Source organism: Grampus griseus, assembly GCF_964374135.1.
Source record: "Grampus griseus genome assembly, chromosome: 5".
Classification (NCBI taxonomy): domain Eukaryota; kingdom Metazoa; phylum Chordata; class Mammalia; order Artiodactyla; family Delphinidae; genus Grampus; species Grampus griseus.
In genome coordinates this window covers 36,047,785-36,061,102 of record NC_138998.1, presented here as the reverse complement: position 1 = coordinate 36,061,102, position 13,318 = coordinate 36,047,785, and the positions used below count along the sequence as shown (strand labels likewise).

The 13,318-nt window shown below is 43.2% G+C and overlaps 1 protein-coding gene across 5 annotated transcripts in view; it reads right to left on the bottom strand.

Moving 5' to 3' along the window:
* KCNAB1 (potassium voltage-gated channel subfamily A regulatory beta subunit 1) overlaps positions 1–13,318 on the bottom strand; it is a gene marked incomplete at both ends in the record, with an annotated part of 422,539 nt that overhangs the window by 99,282 nt on the left and 309,939 nt on the right. For all 5 annotated transcript variants that reach the window (XM_082654936.1, XM_082654939.1, XM_082654937.1 and 2 more), the window contains one exon: positions 10,726–10,769. In XM_082654936.1, coding sequence (XP_082511062.1) covers positions 10,726–10,769 — 44 coding nt within the window. The remainder of the gene's footprint in view (positions 1–10,725; positions 10,770–13,318) is intronic.

Sequence of the window (13,318 nt, the reverse complement as noted above, 5' to 3'; positions counted from 1 at the left end):
GTGGGAGAAGGGCTTTCAGGATCCAGGGATATCTTTTCTTCTTAACTCAGAGTAGAGAAACTCAGAGCACTTTAAGCAAGAGTGCTTTAAATTTCCTCTAGGAATCTGCATTCTGTGGTTGGGGTGGATTTAAACTCTTCCCCAGCTTCGGGGGTGGTTCTTGATTGCCGGCAGTTCTTCAGTGACTGATTCACAGATGGATATATAAGGCAGTCAGAGCTGATGGGATATATGGCTTGGAGCATGTGCAGCCATCTTGTCACTCTGAGGGCAGCCTGAGAATGGACAAGCCTCCAGCTTGCAGAGCTCATAGTCTGATCCCTGGATCAAGCCATTTGGGTCCACTGTCCCTATGAGCCTAAAAATTTCTGTTTCTGCTTAAGCTGATGTTTTCGCTTTGCTTTGAACTGGGTTTTCTGTTCACTGACTCTAGAAGGCTCCTGGTTGGTTTAGTAGTGCTAAAAATAACTGGGATTTTATTCCTAACTTCATCCAGCTGAGGCCTCAAAGGCCTACATACAAATCTCCACACATTTCCCCTCAGTGTGCTAACCCACAGCAGCCTACCCCTCAGGCATCTATACTGCCCTCCAGGAATGGCTCCCCATGGCCCTGCCTCACTTAAGCCAAGCACACCAGAGGCATGGCCCCAACCATACGAGAGGACAGCACCCCATCGGGTTCCCTCATGTTTTAGCCTCACTATTGGAGTAGCTCAATTGCATGGTTGATTGAAATTGAAACTTTCATTTTGGTTTTTATATTGCAAAGGGTACAGGAGGGAGTTCCCTGGCAGTCCAGTAGTTAAGACTCTGCCCTTCCAATGCAGGGGGCATGGGTTCGAGCCCTGGATTTAAAAAAAATAAGGGGGTATAGGAAAATAATCTTATAAATGTACTCTTCGTAAATGTAGAGTGTGTACAGGGCACAGTCTGGGTAAACAATATGAATACACTTGCATATACACAGGTATGCTTTTTCTTTGAGTACAGGAGCTATGGCAGGACCTCATGAGGTCTTGAGGTCTTCAGGGATGCATGGGAGGGAAAGTCATTCAGGGCATCCACACAGAAACGAAAGGTTTGCACTCAGCTGCCTTCTCACTTTGAAATCTCTTACGGGGACAGCTCACCTGGTCATGCACCAGGGTCGCAGATTCTGGCCCCCATTCTGCCGGTGGAGCTTGGATGGATCTTTGTCTACCCTACTCTGGAGAGTGATGCCAGGAGTTGTTTAGGCTCTGACATTTTCTAGTTCTAAAGTAGAGTAAAGGCACTTTCACCCAGCTGCCACCCTGGAGTCTTAGTGAACTTGACTGTTGCCCATATCACGGCTGATAGAGCTGGAGGGGGCCTTACACGCCTGGTCCAGCTGTTCAGTTCTCAAGGAGGAGAGGTGGAGAGGGCAGTGGCTGTGGGCCCATGGAGACTGGAGGCGGGGGATGGCGGGGAACAGGCGGCTGGTGGAGGGGCAGGAGATGCGGGCTTTGTTGTCTCTACCACTGGCCTTGAACGAGACATGTCCCCTCTTCCTGCCTCTGTTTTTCTCATCTGTAAAGGCGGGGATGACTGCAAAGACTAATTCCTCTCACAGCTGTGAGACCATGTTTACAAACTGTCATCACTTCCATCACATTGCCCATATCTGGGTCTGGGGAAAACCTTTCCTCCCCCACTATCTGATGGTTTTGCAACTACTTGTTTTACTTTTGGATCACAGATTAACAAATGAGGGCTACTCATCCTTTTATAACTGCACTGAGGGAGATTAGGGTGTGTGTGTGTGTGTATGTGTGTGTGTGTGTGTGTGTGTGTATGTACACTTGAGGTTGTGTAGACTCTTCTGCTTCCTCTTCTCCAGTTCTTCCCTGAATCCAACTCTGACAATGTGCGGGGCATCAGGCTGTCCGTTTGTCACCCAGCTGTGTCTCAGCTCCTGACACCCTCTATGAGGGAAACAATGGCACATGGCCGGCAGCCACTGATAATTCAGAGGGCAACCAAGTTGTCAGCAATTCTGAAGATGGATTTTATCCATCAAAGTAGAAAATGAGGAAGAAATATTCTAAAACAATTTTATAAAAATATAAATGCCTCTTCATTTTTAATGTGTATGCACCATGGCATTTATTCAAGGTAGATGTTCCAGGAAAAGTGACAAGCCTATAATTCTCTTGTTATATGTTTAATATTCATGCACGATTTAAATTCTGTGGGTATCCTGGTCTTAAGATAGTTCACTCTGTGTTAAGCAAAAAAATTGGTAAATGTTCTGAGAGAAGAAATTGCCCTTTCAAAATTGTTTCTCGTGTCTCAGAGGCATTTTATAAATACTTAATGTTGTCGTTGTTATGTTATTATAATAATAGGAGAGATGGCTAGTTTACATTGGGTTTAGCAACAAGAATGAGAGTCACGAAGGGTGTCAAAAATATCATTCATGTTAAACATTTAACGTCATGTTTTCCCAGTGTCAAAATATTTAGTGCAGTGAGAGCATCTCTAAGGCAGAGGGGGATGAGCCAGGAGTACATTCTGCGCATATGCAACACATTAAGAAGAAGCCCACACAGTTTAATCATAAGATTCACTGCTTTTGCTCTAGAAGGTTCCCTTGGCTAGGGCAGGGCCCAAGGCAGACAGGCCCAGGTGGCAGGCGCTGAATGGAAGGGGAGGTGAGCTCAATCTGCCCGCCCCAGGAGCCTTCCCAGGACACTGGCTCCAGAGAACCCCGAGGACAACCCTGAGCTGGGCAGGTTTTCCTCATGGTGACCGCAGTTCAGGTGGAGATGCCTCAGCCAGCTCCAGGGCCCGGGCCTGGAGGCAGCAGCCAGGATAGAAACACAGCCAGCACCTGGCTCACCAGATACCAGTGCACACATGTTGCCACCTCCTTCCACCTGGTGAGGACAACGGGTTCCAACCCTACCACTGTGCCTCAGAATCATCGGGACAGTCTTTTTAGAACCCCTGTGCCTTGGGAGACTCTTATTCAAAAGGTCTGGGTGGAGACTGGTTATGTGCTTTGTAAAAAGCACCACAGGTAATTCTGCTGTGCAGCCAGAGTTGGGAAGAAACACCACTTGAGAGACTCAGTGTCTCTAAGGTGTTATATATTTTACTTTATGACTTCATTCCTTCAAGGATGAAGTGTGAAAGGCCTGCCTGAATGAACACAGAACATGATGATCGTGGAGTCAGTTTGCTCTGCCTGGGAATTACCGCCTTGAGGTTTGGAAATCAGGCACCAAAGGCACAGGGTGTTCCTTCCCTTCTTCACTGCTAGATCCAGACCCAGCCCTGTCTGGCAGGAACACGTAACATGCCCTCCTGACCAGTGAACAGCCCAGGAGGACTCCTTTGGGGATGATGGTCTTCTACACGAGGATCCATATGTGCTCAGCTGAAAAATGAGCAAGTGACCACATACCCCCTGATCTGTGCTCCTCCCACCTTCCCATAACCTTGCTCACTCCCTAGAAATACCTGACTGTTTGCTTTGCCACATATACCCGTGCAATGTTTTACAAAACCAGCAAAATGCTTTTATTAGTTAGGGTTCTCCAGAGAAATAGAACCTTATAATTTCTTATAAAATTTGTTATTATATATTTATATATATTAATATATTTTATACTTATATATATTATATATAATTATAATATATAATAAAATATATTTACATAGAGAGAAATTAAGTATATATATATATATATATATATATAGAGAGAGAGAGAGAGAGAGAGAGAGAGAGGGAGAGAGGGGGATTGATTTATTGTAAAGAATTGTGTCCCATGATTGTGAAGGCTGAGAAGTCCCAAGATCTGTCATCTGCAGTTCAAGACCCACGATAACCCACGTGTAGATTCAGTCCGAGTCTGAAGGCCTGAGGACCAAAAGAGCCGATGGTGTGTAAGTTCTAGTCCAAAAGCCAGCAGGACCCAGGAAGAGATAATGTTTCATTTTGAGTCCAAGGGTCAGGAAAATCTGATGTTCTAGCTCAAAGCAGTCAGGCAGGAGGAGTCCCCTCTTATTCGAGGGGGCTCAGCCTTTTTGTATTATTCAGGCCTTCAGCTGACTGAAGGAGGGCCATCACCCACATTAGGGAAGGCAATCTGCGTTACATAGTCTATGAATTCAAATGTTCATTACATCCAAAGTCATCCTCACGACACACCCAGAATAACGTTTGACCAATTTAGGCACCCTGTGGCATAGTCACAGTTGACATAAAATTAACTATCACATGCCTTTCTTCCTGCAAGCCTCTTATGTGGAGCGAAGCACATATATCCCACAGCGAGTGGCACAGGGTAAAGTCTGCCCCTTTTGAGCACCTGTAGGAGCAGCTGCCTGCTGTGGGGTGTCACCTCCAGTGGCATGAATCAGAAGCGGCCCCTGCTCCTAATGTGTGTGGGTAGATGCCCCTTCCATCTGCAGCAGTGAGAGCCCTGCTGCATACTCTGAGCCCCAATCCAGCCTAGACTCGTGTCACTGGGGATAGAGTAGAGCCCTGACGCATGTTGGGGATAACCCTCGATGCTGGGCCTCTCTCTATCCCCTCTCCTCACCTCCACTTGGCGTTCTCAGTTTCTGTGTTGATACGTTACTGGAGAAAGCCAAAGAACCAGGTTGGCTGGACCGCAACATTTCATGATGTCTGACTTTCCCTGGATCTTCACTATTACCCACTGTGCATTTTGTCATTCCTTAGAGATTGATCCACGTATCCAGTCATACATTCAGTAACTGTATTTGTGCACCTACTACTTGCTAGATACTGTGATCTGCTGACAGTACGATAGGGGTGTAGAAAAAACAGAGGTGATCTCTGGGAGCATGGAATCTGACAGACTCCAAAAGGCAGGTGTCCTAAACCTGTCCAAATACCTCAGTCCTCTGTATTTGCAGGTGACCTCAGTGACAACCATGGGTTCAGCCTTGTTAGAATTTCCTGGGTCTTTATTTCCAGCTGGAGCTCTCTCCAGCCCTCCCTGTGCCCCCTGGATATCTGAGGCTGAAGCTGGCAGGCTCTCGGGTCTCCTCTTCCCAACACTGCTCCTGCTTCTCCTCCATTCTCCTTCCTCTTACTGCTCCCTCCTGCATCTCCTTCTTCTGAGATTTCAGCCCATCCATCTACACACCCAACCCAGGAACTGGGGCACCCTCCCCTGCTCAGGTAGACCTCTCATTCTGCATCCCAAGGTCACCGAGTCCTGTTTATTTTTCCTCCTAAAAAATCACCCTCTTCCTGTACATCTTTAATATCACTATCTCATCATCTTGACTCCAGTCTCAACCCTTTCCCCCTCTAATCTAGCCTTCACATCATTGACGGAAAACAATTCTAATACATCTTATCATGTCCTACTCCTGATCCAAGTTTTTCAATGGCTTTTCACAAGCTGGAGCAGGGTTTTAAAGCTCTTTGTTTTTTTTTTTGGAAGAAGGATGCTTATTTTCCTTCAAAATGTAATATGAAGCACTAAAAAGAAATGAGCTATCAAACCATGAAAAGACACGGAGGAAACTTAAATGCATATTACTAAGTAAAAGAAGCCAATTGCAAAGGCTAGATACTGTAGGATGTCCATACTATATGAAATTCTGGAAAATGCGAAACTATGAAAACAGTAAAAGGATAAGTGGATGCCAGGTGTTAGGGGTCAGAGAGAAATAAATAGGCAGAGCACAGAGGATTTTAAGGGCAGTGAAACTACTCTGTATGATACTATAATGGCAGATACCTGTCATTACATTTGTCCAAACCCATAGAATGTAAAACACCAAAGTTATACATATACCCAATGTAAACTATAGTCTTTGGGTGATAATGGTGTGTCAGTGCAGGACTGTAACGAATGTACTACTCTGATGTGGGTTGTTGATAGTGGGGGAAGTTGTGTGCATATGAGGTGAGGGGAAATTTCTGCACTTTCTGCTCAATTTTGCTGTGAACCTACTCCTGTTCCAAAACATGAAGTCATTTATGACATACATTAAAATTTTACATTTAAATTTACACTAAAAGTCATATTTATATTTTCATTTAGAAAAAGTGGAGCTACATTGATGGAAGCGGTGGCAATGGAAGGAGGAGGGCAGGGAGAGGTGGAGCCCTGTCCGTTCCTCATCCCCCAAGTATTCCCTGAGACCCTGGGGATGTAGGACTTGGAGGAACACCAGAAACCTAGAGGACTAGAGCTCAATGCCTTAGCAAGGCAAACAATGGCCCTCCTGATCAGGCCTAGCTTTCCTTCCAGGCTCGGTTCTTGTGGTTCCCTAATACCCTGCATTCGAAATATTCTGCACATACACTAGTGTTTCCCACAGTACCTCCTGCTCCATGGGTCTCCCTCCAGGCCATTGCTCGTGTTGCCTCCTCTGTCTTGCATCCTTCGCCCTCTTTCTCTACTTAACGACTCCCTTCAGGTCTCAACTCAAGCAGCACTTCCCCTGCGAAGCTGCTCCAGATGCCCCAAAAGCCCTTCCTCATGCTTGGTTCATCCTGTACTCTCCACCATGGCATCCGTCCAATGCACTATTTTTGTGTGCCTGACTCCTACTACGCTGTGCGCAGTTTGAGAGCAGGGCCCTTGCTTCTTTCATCTGGATATCCCTTGCAACCAGCATGATGCCTGGCTTCCTAAATGTTTGCTGAGAGTGAATGAGTGAATGAATGAATGAATGAATACATAAATTCTCTCTTCCTCTCTCAGAAGATGATCCCACTTCCCACTAGACTGAGATGATGTTCAATCACTCTTTGGTGGATTTTCTCCCTTCCCATCAGTTTCTTTGACTTTGGGTCTTGATAGCAGTGGTCAGTGTATTAATAAATCAGTCCAGCCACAGCAGCCCACAGGCAGGCTTCCACTTTATTTTTTTCCCCTATTTTTTTGTTAGCAGAATTGTGTTCCTTTAGATGTATCTTCAGTTCGTCCTTGGGTTATTTCACCTTTCTGCTCCCATTTACATATGCTCTTAGTTTATCAAAAGGAAGCTTGGCAGGGCAAGAAATTCCCAGCCTGTCCTTCTCTGGTGGAGAAGAAAGTCAGAATTGTTAGCTTTAATATGACCTTTAAGGTACTTCAATAAAAGACATCTGTAGTCGTGTGATTGCTTGGGATATTTAATACTTAATTTTCAAAGCCTCAGTTGAACACGGGCTGTATCTGAACTGATATCCCAAGCCTATAACAGTAAACCCAGCTCCACCTGGACTTGAGAGCTGAGGTCTGCAGAGCCTGACAAATTATCTAAGCCTGGTGCATTATTCCTTTCTATGATTTTTTTTGGTCTCCTATGGTTTACAGAGGTAGCTCAGAAAAGTTCTCAAAGAATACTTATTCAAGCTTTGTTGCCTGTTTTGAATGAAGCCAGTCAATCCCATGAACTTCCTTGTTTCCTCCTAATTTTTCATGCAGTGTCTAATCACAAGCATTCAAGCTCTTAGAAAAAACTTGAAGCTCAAATCAGGACTTTCTGCTCCTGAATCAAGTCTGTTTCAAAGTTCACCAAAATGGCTACAGCTCACACACAGTTTTAAAAAACTGTAGTCTGCCCTCTGGGGACTCATTTACAAGTGGCACTTCATAGGCACCTGAATTTTTTATAGTCTTAGGGCTTTTGGTTGATTTTCTCAGTACTTTTGATGAAATTATTTTCCACCACAGATACTGATTCTATGAGATAATTGTGTATGATTACCGTATTTCTTAATTCATATTTTCTTAAATTGCTATATTTCTTAATTTCTTTCAATAATAAATAGTGAATAGTTATTTACCATTAAGCACTCTCAAAAAAAGCTAAGGTTAGAGTATCCCTGATAATGAATCTACAGGGTCTTTCAAATACAAGTAAGTGGTAATAAAATCAAAGCCATAAATTAAGCAAATGTCAAATTCCCTTAGTCTTATGGTGAGCAAAGACCACCCTCACCTCCCAAATCATATCATTAAGAAGAATCAGAAAAACTCAGGCATCACTAGCCTTCAATGTTTTTGCAATACTGTAAAAGGAGGCAGAAATTGTTGCCACTATCTTTTATTTATTTTTTGTTGCCACTATCTTTTATTCTTTCACTACCATCCCTTCCCTGGTCTCCACACTTCCATTCAACAGGGTTCAAGAAACCCTCCTCCCAATTCCTCCCCCTAACTAGCTTTGGATCTCACATCATCAGTCCCCTCATGTTGTAGTCACTTACCCATCCCTAGTCAATCCCTCTCATCTGAAAATTTTAGCTCTGGCTCACTGTCACTCTCTCCAATATTAGTTTTGCCATACGTTTTAGTGATTTCAATGACCCCCAAAGTAACCCTTCCCTGAACCTTTATCTTTCAGGCCCTTGACCTCTTCTGGTCTACTGATCTTGCACTCAACACAACCTCAGCCACTCTCCCCCAATGGACATGCCTTAGACTTTGTCATTACCAATAACTGAACCCCCCATGACCGTAGTTTCAAGCATCCCCCTTTCAAACCACCACTTTCTATTCTTCCAACTCACTATCTCTGCTGATCTTACTCCAACAATCCTTTGGGCCTCTGGAGGTACAATTCACTGATCCTGCCCACTTTTCACTGTCCCTCTGCCTCCTCATTTTCCTGGCTTCAGTCCTCATTTTCCTCCCTGCTCAGCTTCAACCCCAAAGTCCACCATTACAATCACCCCTCTGCATAAACTCTCAGCATCTCTGCCTCTCTTTTCTTATCTTATGCCCTTGAAAAACCCCACCTGGACCTGCATGGTTGAACAAGACTGGAGGAAAAACACACGGCCATAGAGATGGTCTCACTTCAAATTTATTAGCATGAATCTCAAGCAGATCCTTAATGCTGTCTGGCCACTTTGATCCATCCCTTTGGTCCATTCACTCTTCTGCTCTCATCATCCTCTCTCTCCTCAAACTTTCAACACCTCCCTTTCATCCTCACTAACAGCTGATGACCTTGCTTCTGATTTCACTGAGAATACAGAAGCAGTAGAAGATAATTTCTAAAGATACCGCCACTGCCACCCCATCAACCCACCTACCAGTCTCAAAGCCCATGTACTCTGCCTTCTTGCATGTTACTTTCCTCTTGTGTCCTCAAGAAATCATTCCAGGTATTTTTCTTCTCTACTTATCTTAACCATTTTTTTCCTTCTCAAAAGAATTTCTTAATCAGTATGTAAATATACTGTCATTTCTTTTGTGTGTAAAGGTACCCTCTCTGACCACACTTGCCTGTCCAGCTTCCATTCCATTTCTAGGCTTCTCTTTATAAAAATAGTCATCAAAAGAGCAGCCACCAGTGTTTCTCTTTCCAGGCTCGCTTAAACCTATTCCAATCATGCGTGAGCCCCTGACTCCACCAAAACCGATCTTTTCAAAGTCATCAGTGACTTCCATGTTGCTAAACTGAACGATCAATTCTTGGCCCTCATCTTGCTTGACCTATGAGCAGCATTTGACAGGGCTGGTCTCTATCCCTCTTGAAACGCTGGATTCTTAGGACTCCCTGGTCTCCTGGTTCTCCTCCTCCATACCCACTGCTTGTTTTCAATGTTCTTTGTTGGCTCTTCCTCATTTCCCCAACTTCTTAATGGACTTCCCAGGTCACAGACCACGTGCTTTTGCTTTCTGTAATATCTATGCTCACTCCCTAAATATTCTTATTCAGTCTCATGGCTTAAACAGTATCTACATGTTGGTGACTCTCAAGTCATCCTACATCCAGCTCACATCTCTCTTCTAAACTCTAGATTCATATATCCATTAGCCTATATACCTCTTTTCTTGGATGTCTAATATGTCCCAAATCAATTGGCTCTCCCTCCTTCCTAAGTCTCTCTTCCTTCATTCTTCCACATCTCACTTACTGGCAACTCCATCTTTTCTGTTTCTCAGGCAAAAAAAACCCTTACAGTCATCTTTGACTCTTCTCTTTTCTCTTGCATCCCAAATAGAGTCCAACAGAAGATCTGCCAGGCTTGACCTTCAAAACATAGCTATAATCTGACCATTTCTCACTTCCTCAGCTACCATCCTGGTCTAGACTCTCTTAGGTTACAGAAATAGTTCTGATGATGCTGAATTGCCTGAACACCAAGGCTGCCTTTTCCCTTGTCTGGGGGATGTCTGGAAGCTGTATGCTACCCCAAGTCTCACACTCAGATTTTACCATTTCAGATTCATTCTTATGATATTAAAATTGCCATCTCTACTTACTATTCTTTAAATATTTACAGCTTCTGGGGGGAAATGTATATATAAAACTTTTTCCCTAAAACACTTAAGGTACATTATAAAAGTACATAAAATACATTAAAATATAGAAAAAAGTGAGAAAATTAGGCAAAGGGAAGATAAGGATAGAAAAAAATTCGTATGATGCTGCAGGTGAGGTCAGCATACAAATACATGCCATGAGGTTCTTCACACTTGCTAAATGGGAATAACAGAGGAGTCCCTTCCTCTAAGATGTGCTTTAATATCAGGTTTCTTTTTGCTTAATGGGCCCCCATAAGGCATCATGATCACAGTGGCTCCTTGAGTCTGAGAAGGGGAGGGCTGTGTGGGGCAGGAAAGGCTCAGAAGGAGAAATGAGGCAATGTTGGTCACGAAGTCCCTTCTCACCTGAGACTGCGTCCTGACCTACACCCCAGTCATTCCCTGGTATCCTCCCCAATCTCCCACCTCCCAGCCCACCCCCACATGATACCCTGAGTACTTACCAAGACCCAAGCAAGAAACTCTGAGTCCTGATTTTCCAAGATTCCTAGAATAAAAATAAAGCAACACATGGTCATTTCATCAGGTGAATTTTAACTGGGAGTATTAAATCTCACTTAAAATTTTTTTTAATTGAAATACAGTTGATTTACAATGTTGTGTTAGTTTCAGGTGTATAAATCTCATTTTTGATGATGTTGCTCCTGACTAGAGCCATGGTAGAGGCAGAGCCTCAGATGCAGGCCTGTGGTTTGGGGAAGAGACTCTTTCAACTCCATCTGGGCACTAGAAAGCCCAAAATGTGCATAGGCTCAGCACAACAACAAAGTGTCCCCACAAAACATAGCTTTTCAGACCTAATGATCTTCTTCATTAATTTGCTTACAAATGTATTGTCTCTCTCCTTCTAGAATGTGAGTTCCTTGAGGGCAACTTGATGGATAGGGATTATTAAAAGAACAAATACAAAATAATCCTTTAGGCTATTTAAACTAAATTTTATATATATATATATATATATATATATATATACATACATATATATATATATACAGTTAACATCTTTATTGGAGTATAATTGCTTTACAATGGTGTGTTAGTTTCTGCTGTACAACAAAGTGAATCAGCTATACACATACATATATCCCTGTATCTCCTCCCTCTTGCGTCTCCCTCCCACCCTCCCTATTCCATCCCTCTAGGTGGTCACAAAGCACCGAGCTGATTTCCCTGTGCTATGTGGCTGCTTCCCACTACCTATCTATTTTACATTTGGTAGTACATATATGTCCATGCCACTCTCTCACTTCGTCCCAGCTTACCCTTCCCCCTCCCTGTGTCCTCAAGTCCATTCTCTACATGTGCGTCTTTACTCATATCCTGCCCCTAGGTTCTTCAGAACCATTTTTTTTTTTTAGATTCCATATATATGTGTTAGCATACGGTATTTGTTTTTCTCTTTCTGACTTACTTCACTCTGTATGACAGACTCCAGGTCCATCCACCTCACTACAAATAACTCAATTTCATTTCTTTTTATGGCTGATATATTTAAAAAAAAAACAAACAACACTATACAGGGACTTCCCTGGTGGTCCAGTGGTTAAGAATCCGCCTTCCAAAGCAGGGGATGTGGGTTCGATCCCTGGTCGGGAACTAAGATCCCACGTGCCACGGGGCAACTAAGCCTGTGCACCGCAACTACTGAGCTGGCGCCCTCTGGAGCCCACATGCCACAACTAGAGAGAAGCCCGCACACTTCAACAAAGATCCTGAGTGCTGCAACTAAGACCCAATGCAGCCAAAATAAATGAATGAATGAATTAATTAATTAATAAAATAAAATAAAAATAAAAAAGCTGAAAATGCAAACCTAAAAAAAAAAAACTACACAAAATTCCTACAAGAAGGTCCGATAGTCCTTAAATGATTCTTCCTTTCCTCATGAACACCTTTGCTTTCCATCCTTAAAAGTTAATCCAGGGAAAGGAAATATATTTTCATTCTCTAAGTAGGGAGAGAACTAGGTGCTCTAATCTTCACTGTAAAGTGTTTGTCTGTGGAGACCCAGACCCAACCCATTTTCCTGTCATCCACCTAACTGCCATCAGAGAAGAAATCAAATTCTCAGAGAGAGGATGCCTCATAGAATTTTGTAGGGGTCCAGTGTGAGGAGATGAATCTTACACTATTGAAACATGGTAGAAAAGTGTATTCCTTATTCTCTGATCAGATGCTCTTATAAGAGCACAACTTTTCTCCTTGCTTCTACCCAAACAAAACAGCACCAACTTTCCCAATATTATTTTCCACAGCTCGGTTCTTCCAGGTTCTCTCTTGATTCCTCCACAGTTTGCCTTCTTTAGAGCTAGTAACCAGTGCTCTTGTTTTTACATCTATTTCTTTTCCCTGCTTGCTATTATTGTCTATAAAATTCCACCTAAGCAACACATTTCATTTCCTAGCATGGTCCAAAGTGCATCACACTGCAGAGTTGAAAGACCCAGTTTTTTCTGCATTTGTTGTAACTAGCTAGGTGACCTTGGAGAAATCACTTCCTTCCTTGGAGTTCAATTTCTTCATAGTACGATGGGGTATTTATACTTATGCCATTCATTCAGCATCACTGTGGTGGGGCTGGAACATGATAATGTATGCTAATGTGTTCACAGTAAACGAATGCAAAGCGTAATTATTTTTGGTGCTTTCTGACTCTACTCACCCTCTCACAGACATAGTGCTAAATTTTCCATATGAATTGGATATGTCCACCTGGCAGGAAACTATCACATAAAGGTATGTGTGAAAAATACTTTGAACTGCTAAATAGGAGAAAAATAATTGGACCTCTCCCATGATAATAATTTGCACCAGGAATTGTTCTTTTAGTAGTTTCTCAGAAAACCACAGGATGTACAGCCAAAAGATCTTGCTTTGTGGTCTAAAAGTCTCCTTTTTTTGGGGGGGGGCATGTGGGATATTATTTCCCCTACCAGGGATGGAACCCATGCCCCTTGCAGTTAAGCGCCGAGTCCTAACCACTGGACTGTCAGGGAATTCCCAAAGTCTGCTGATTTTAAAGGATAGGAATATAGA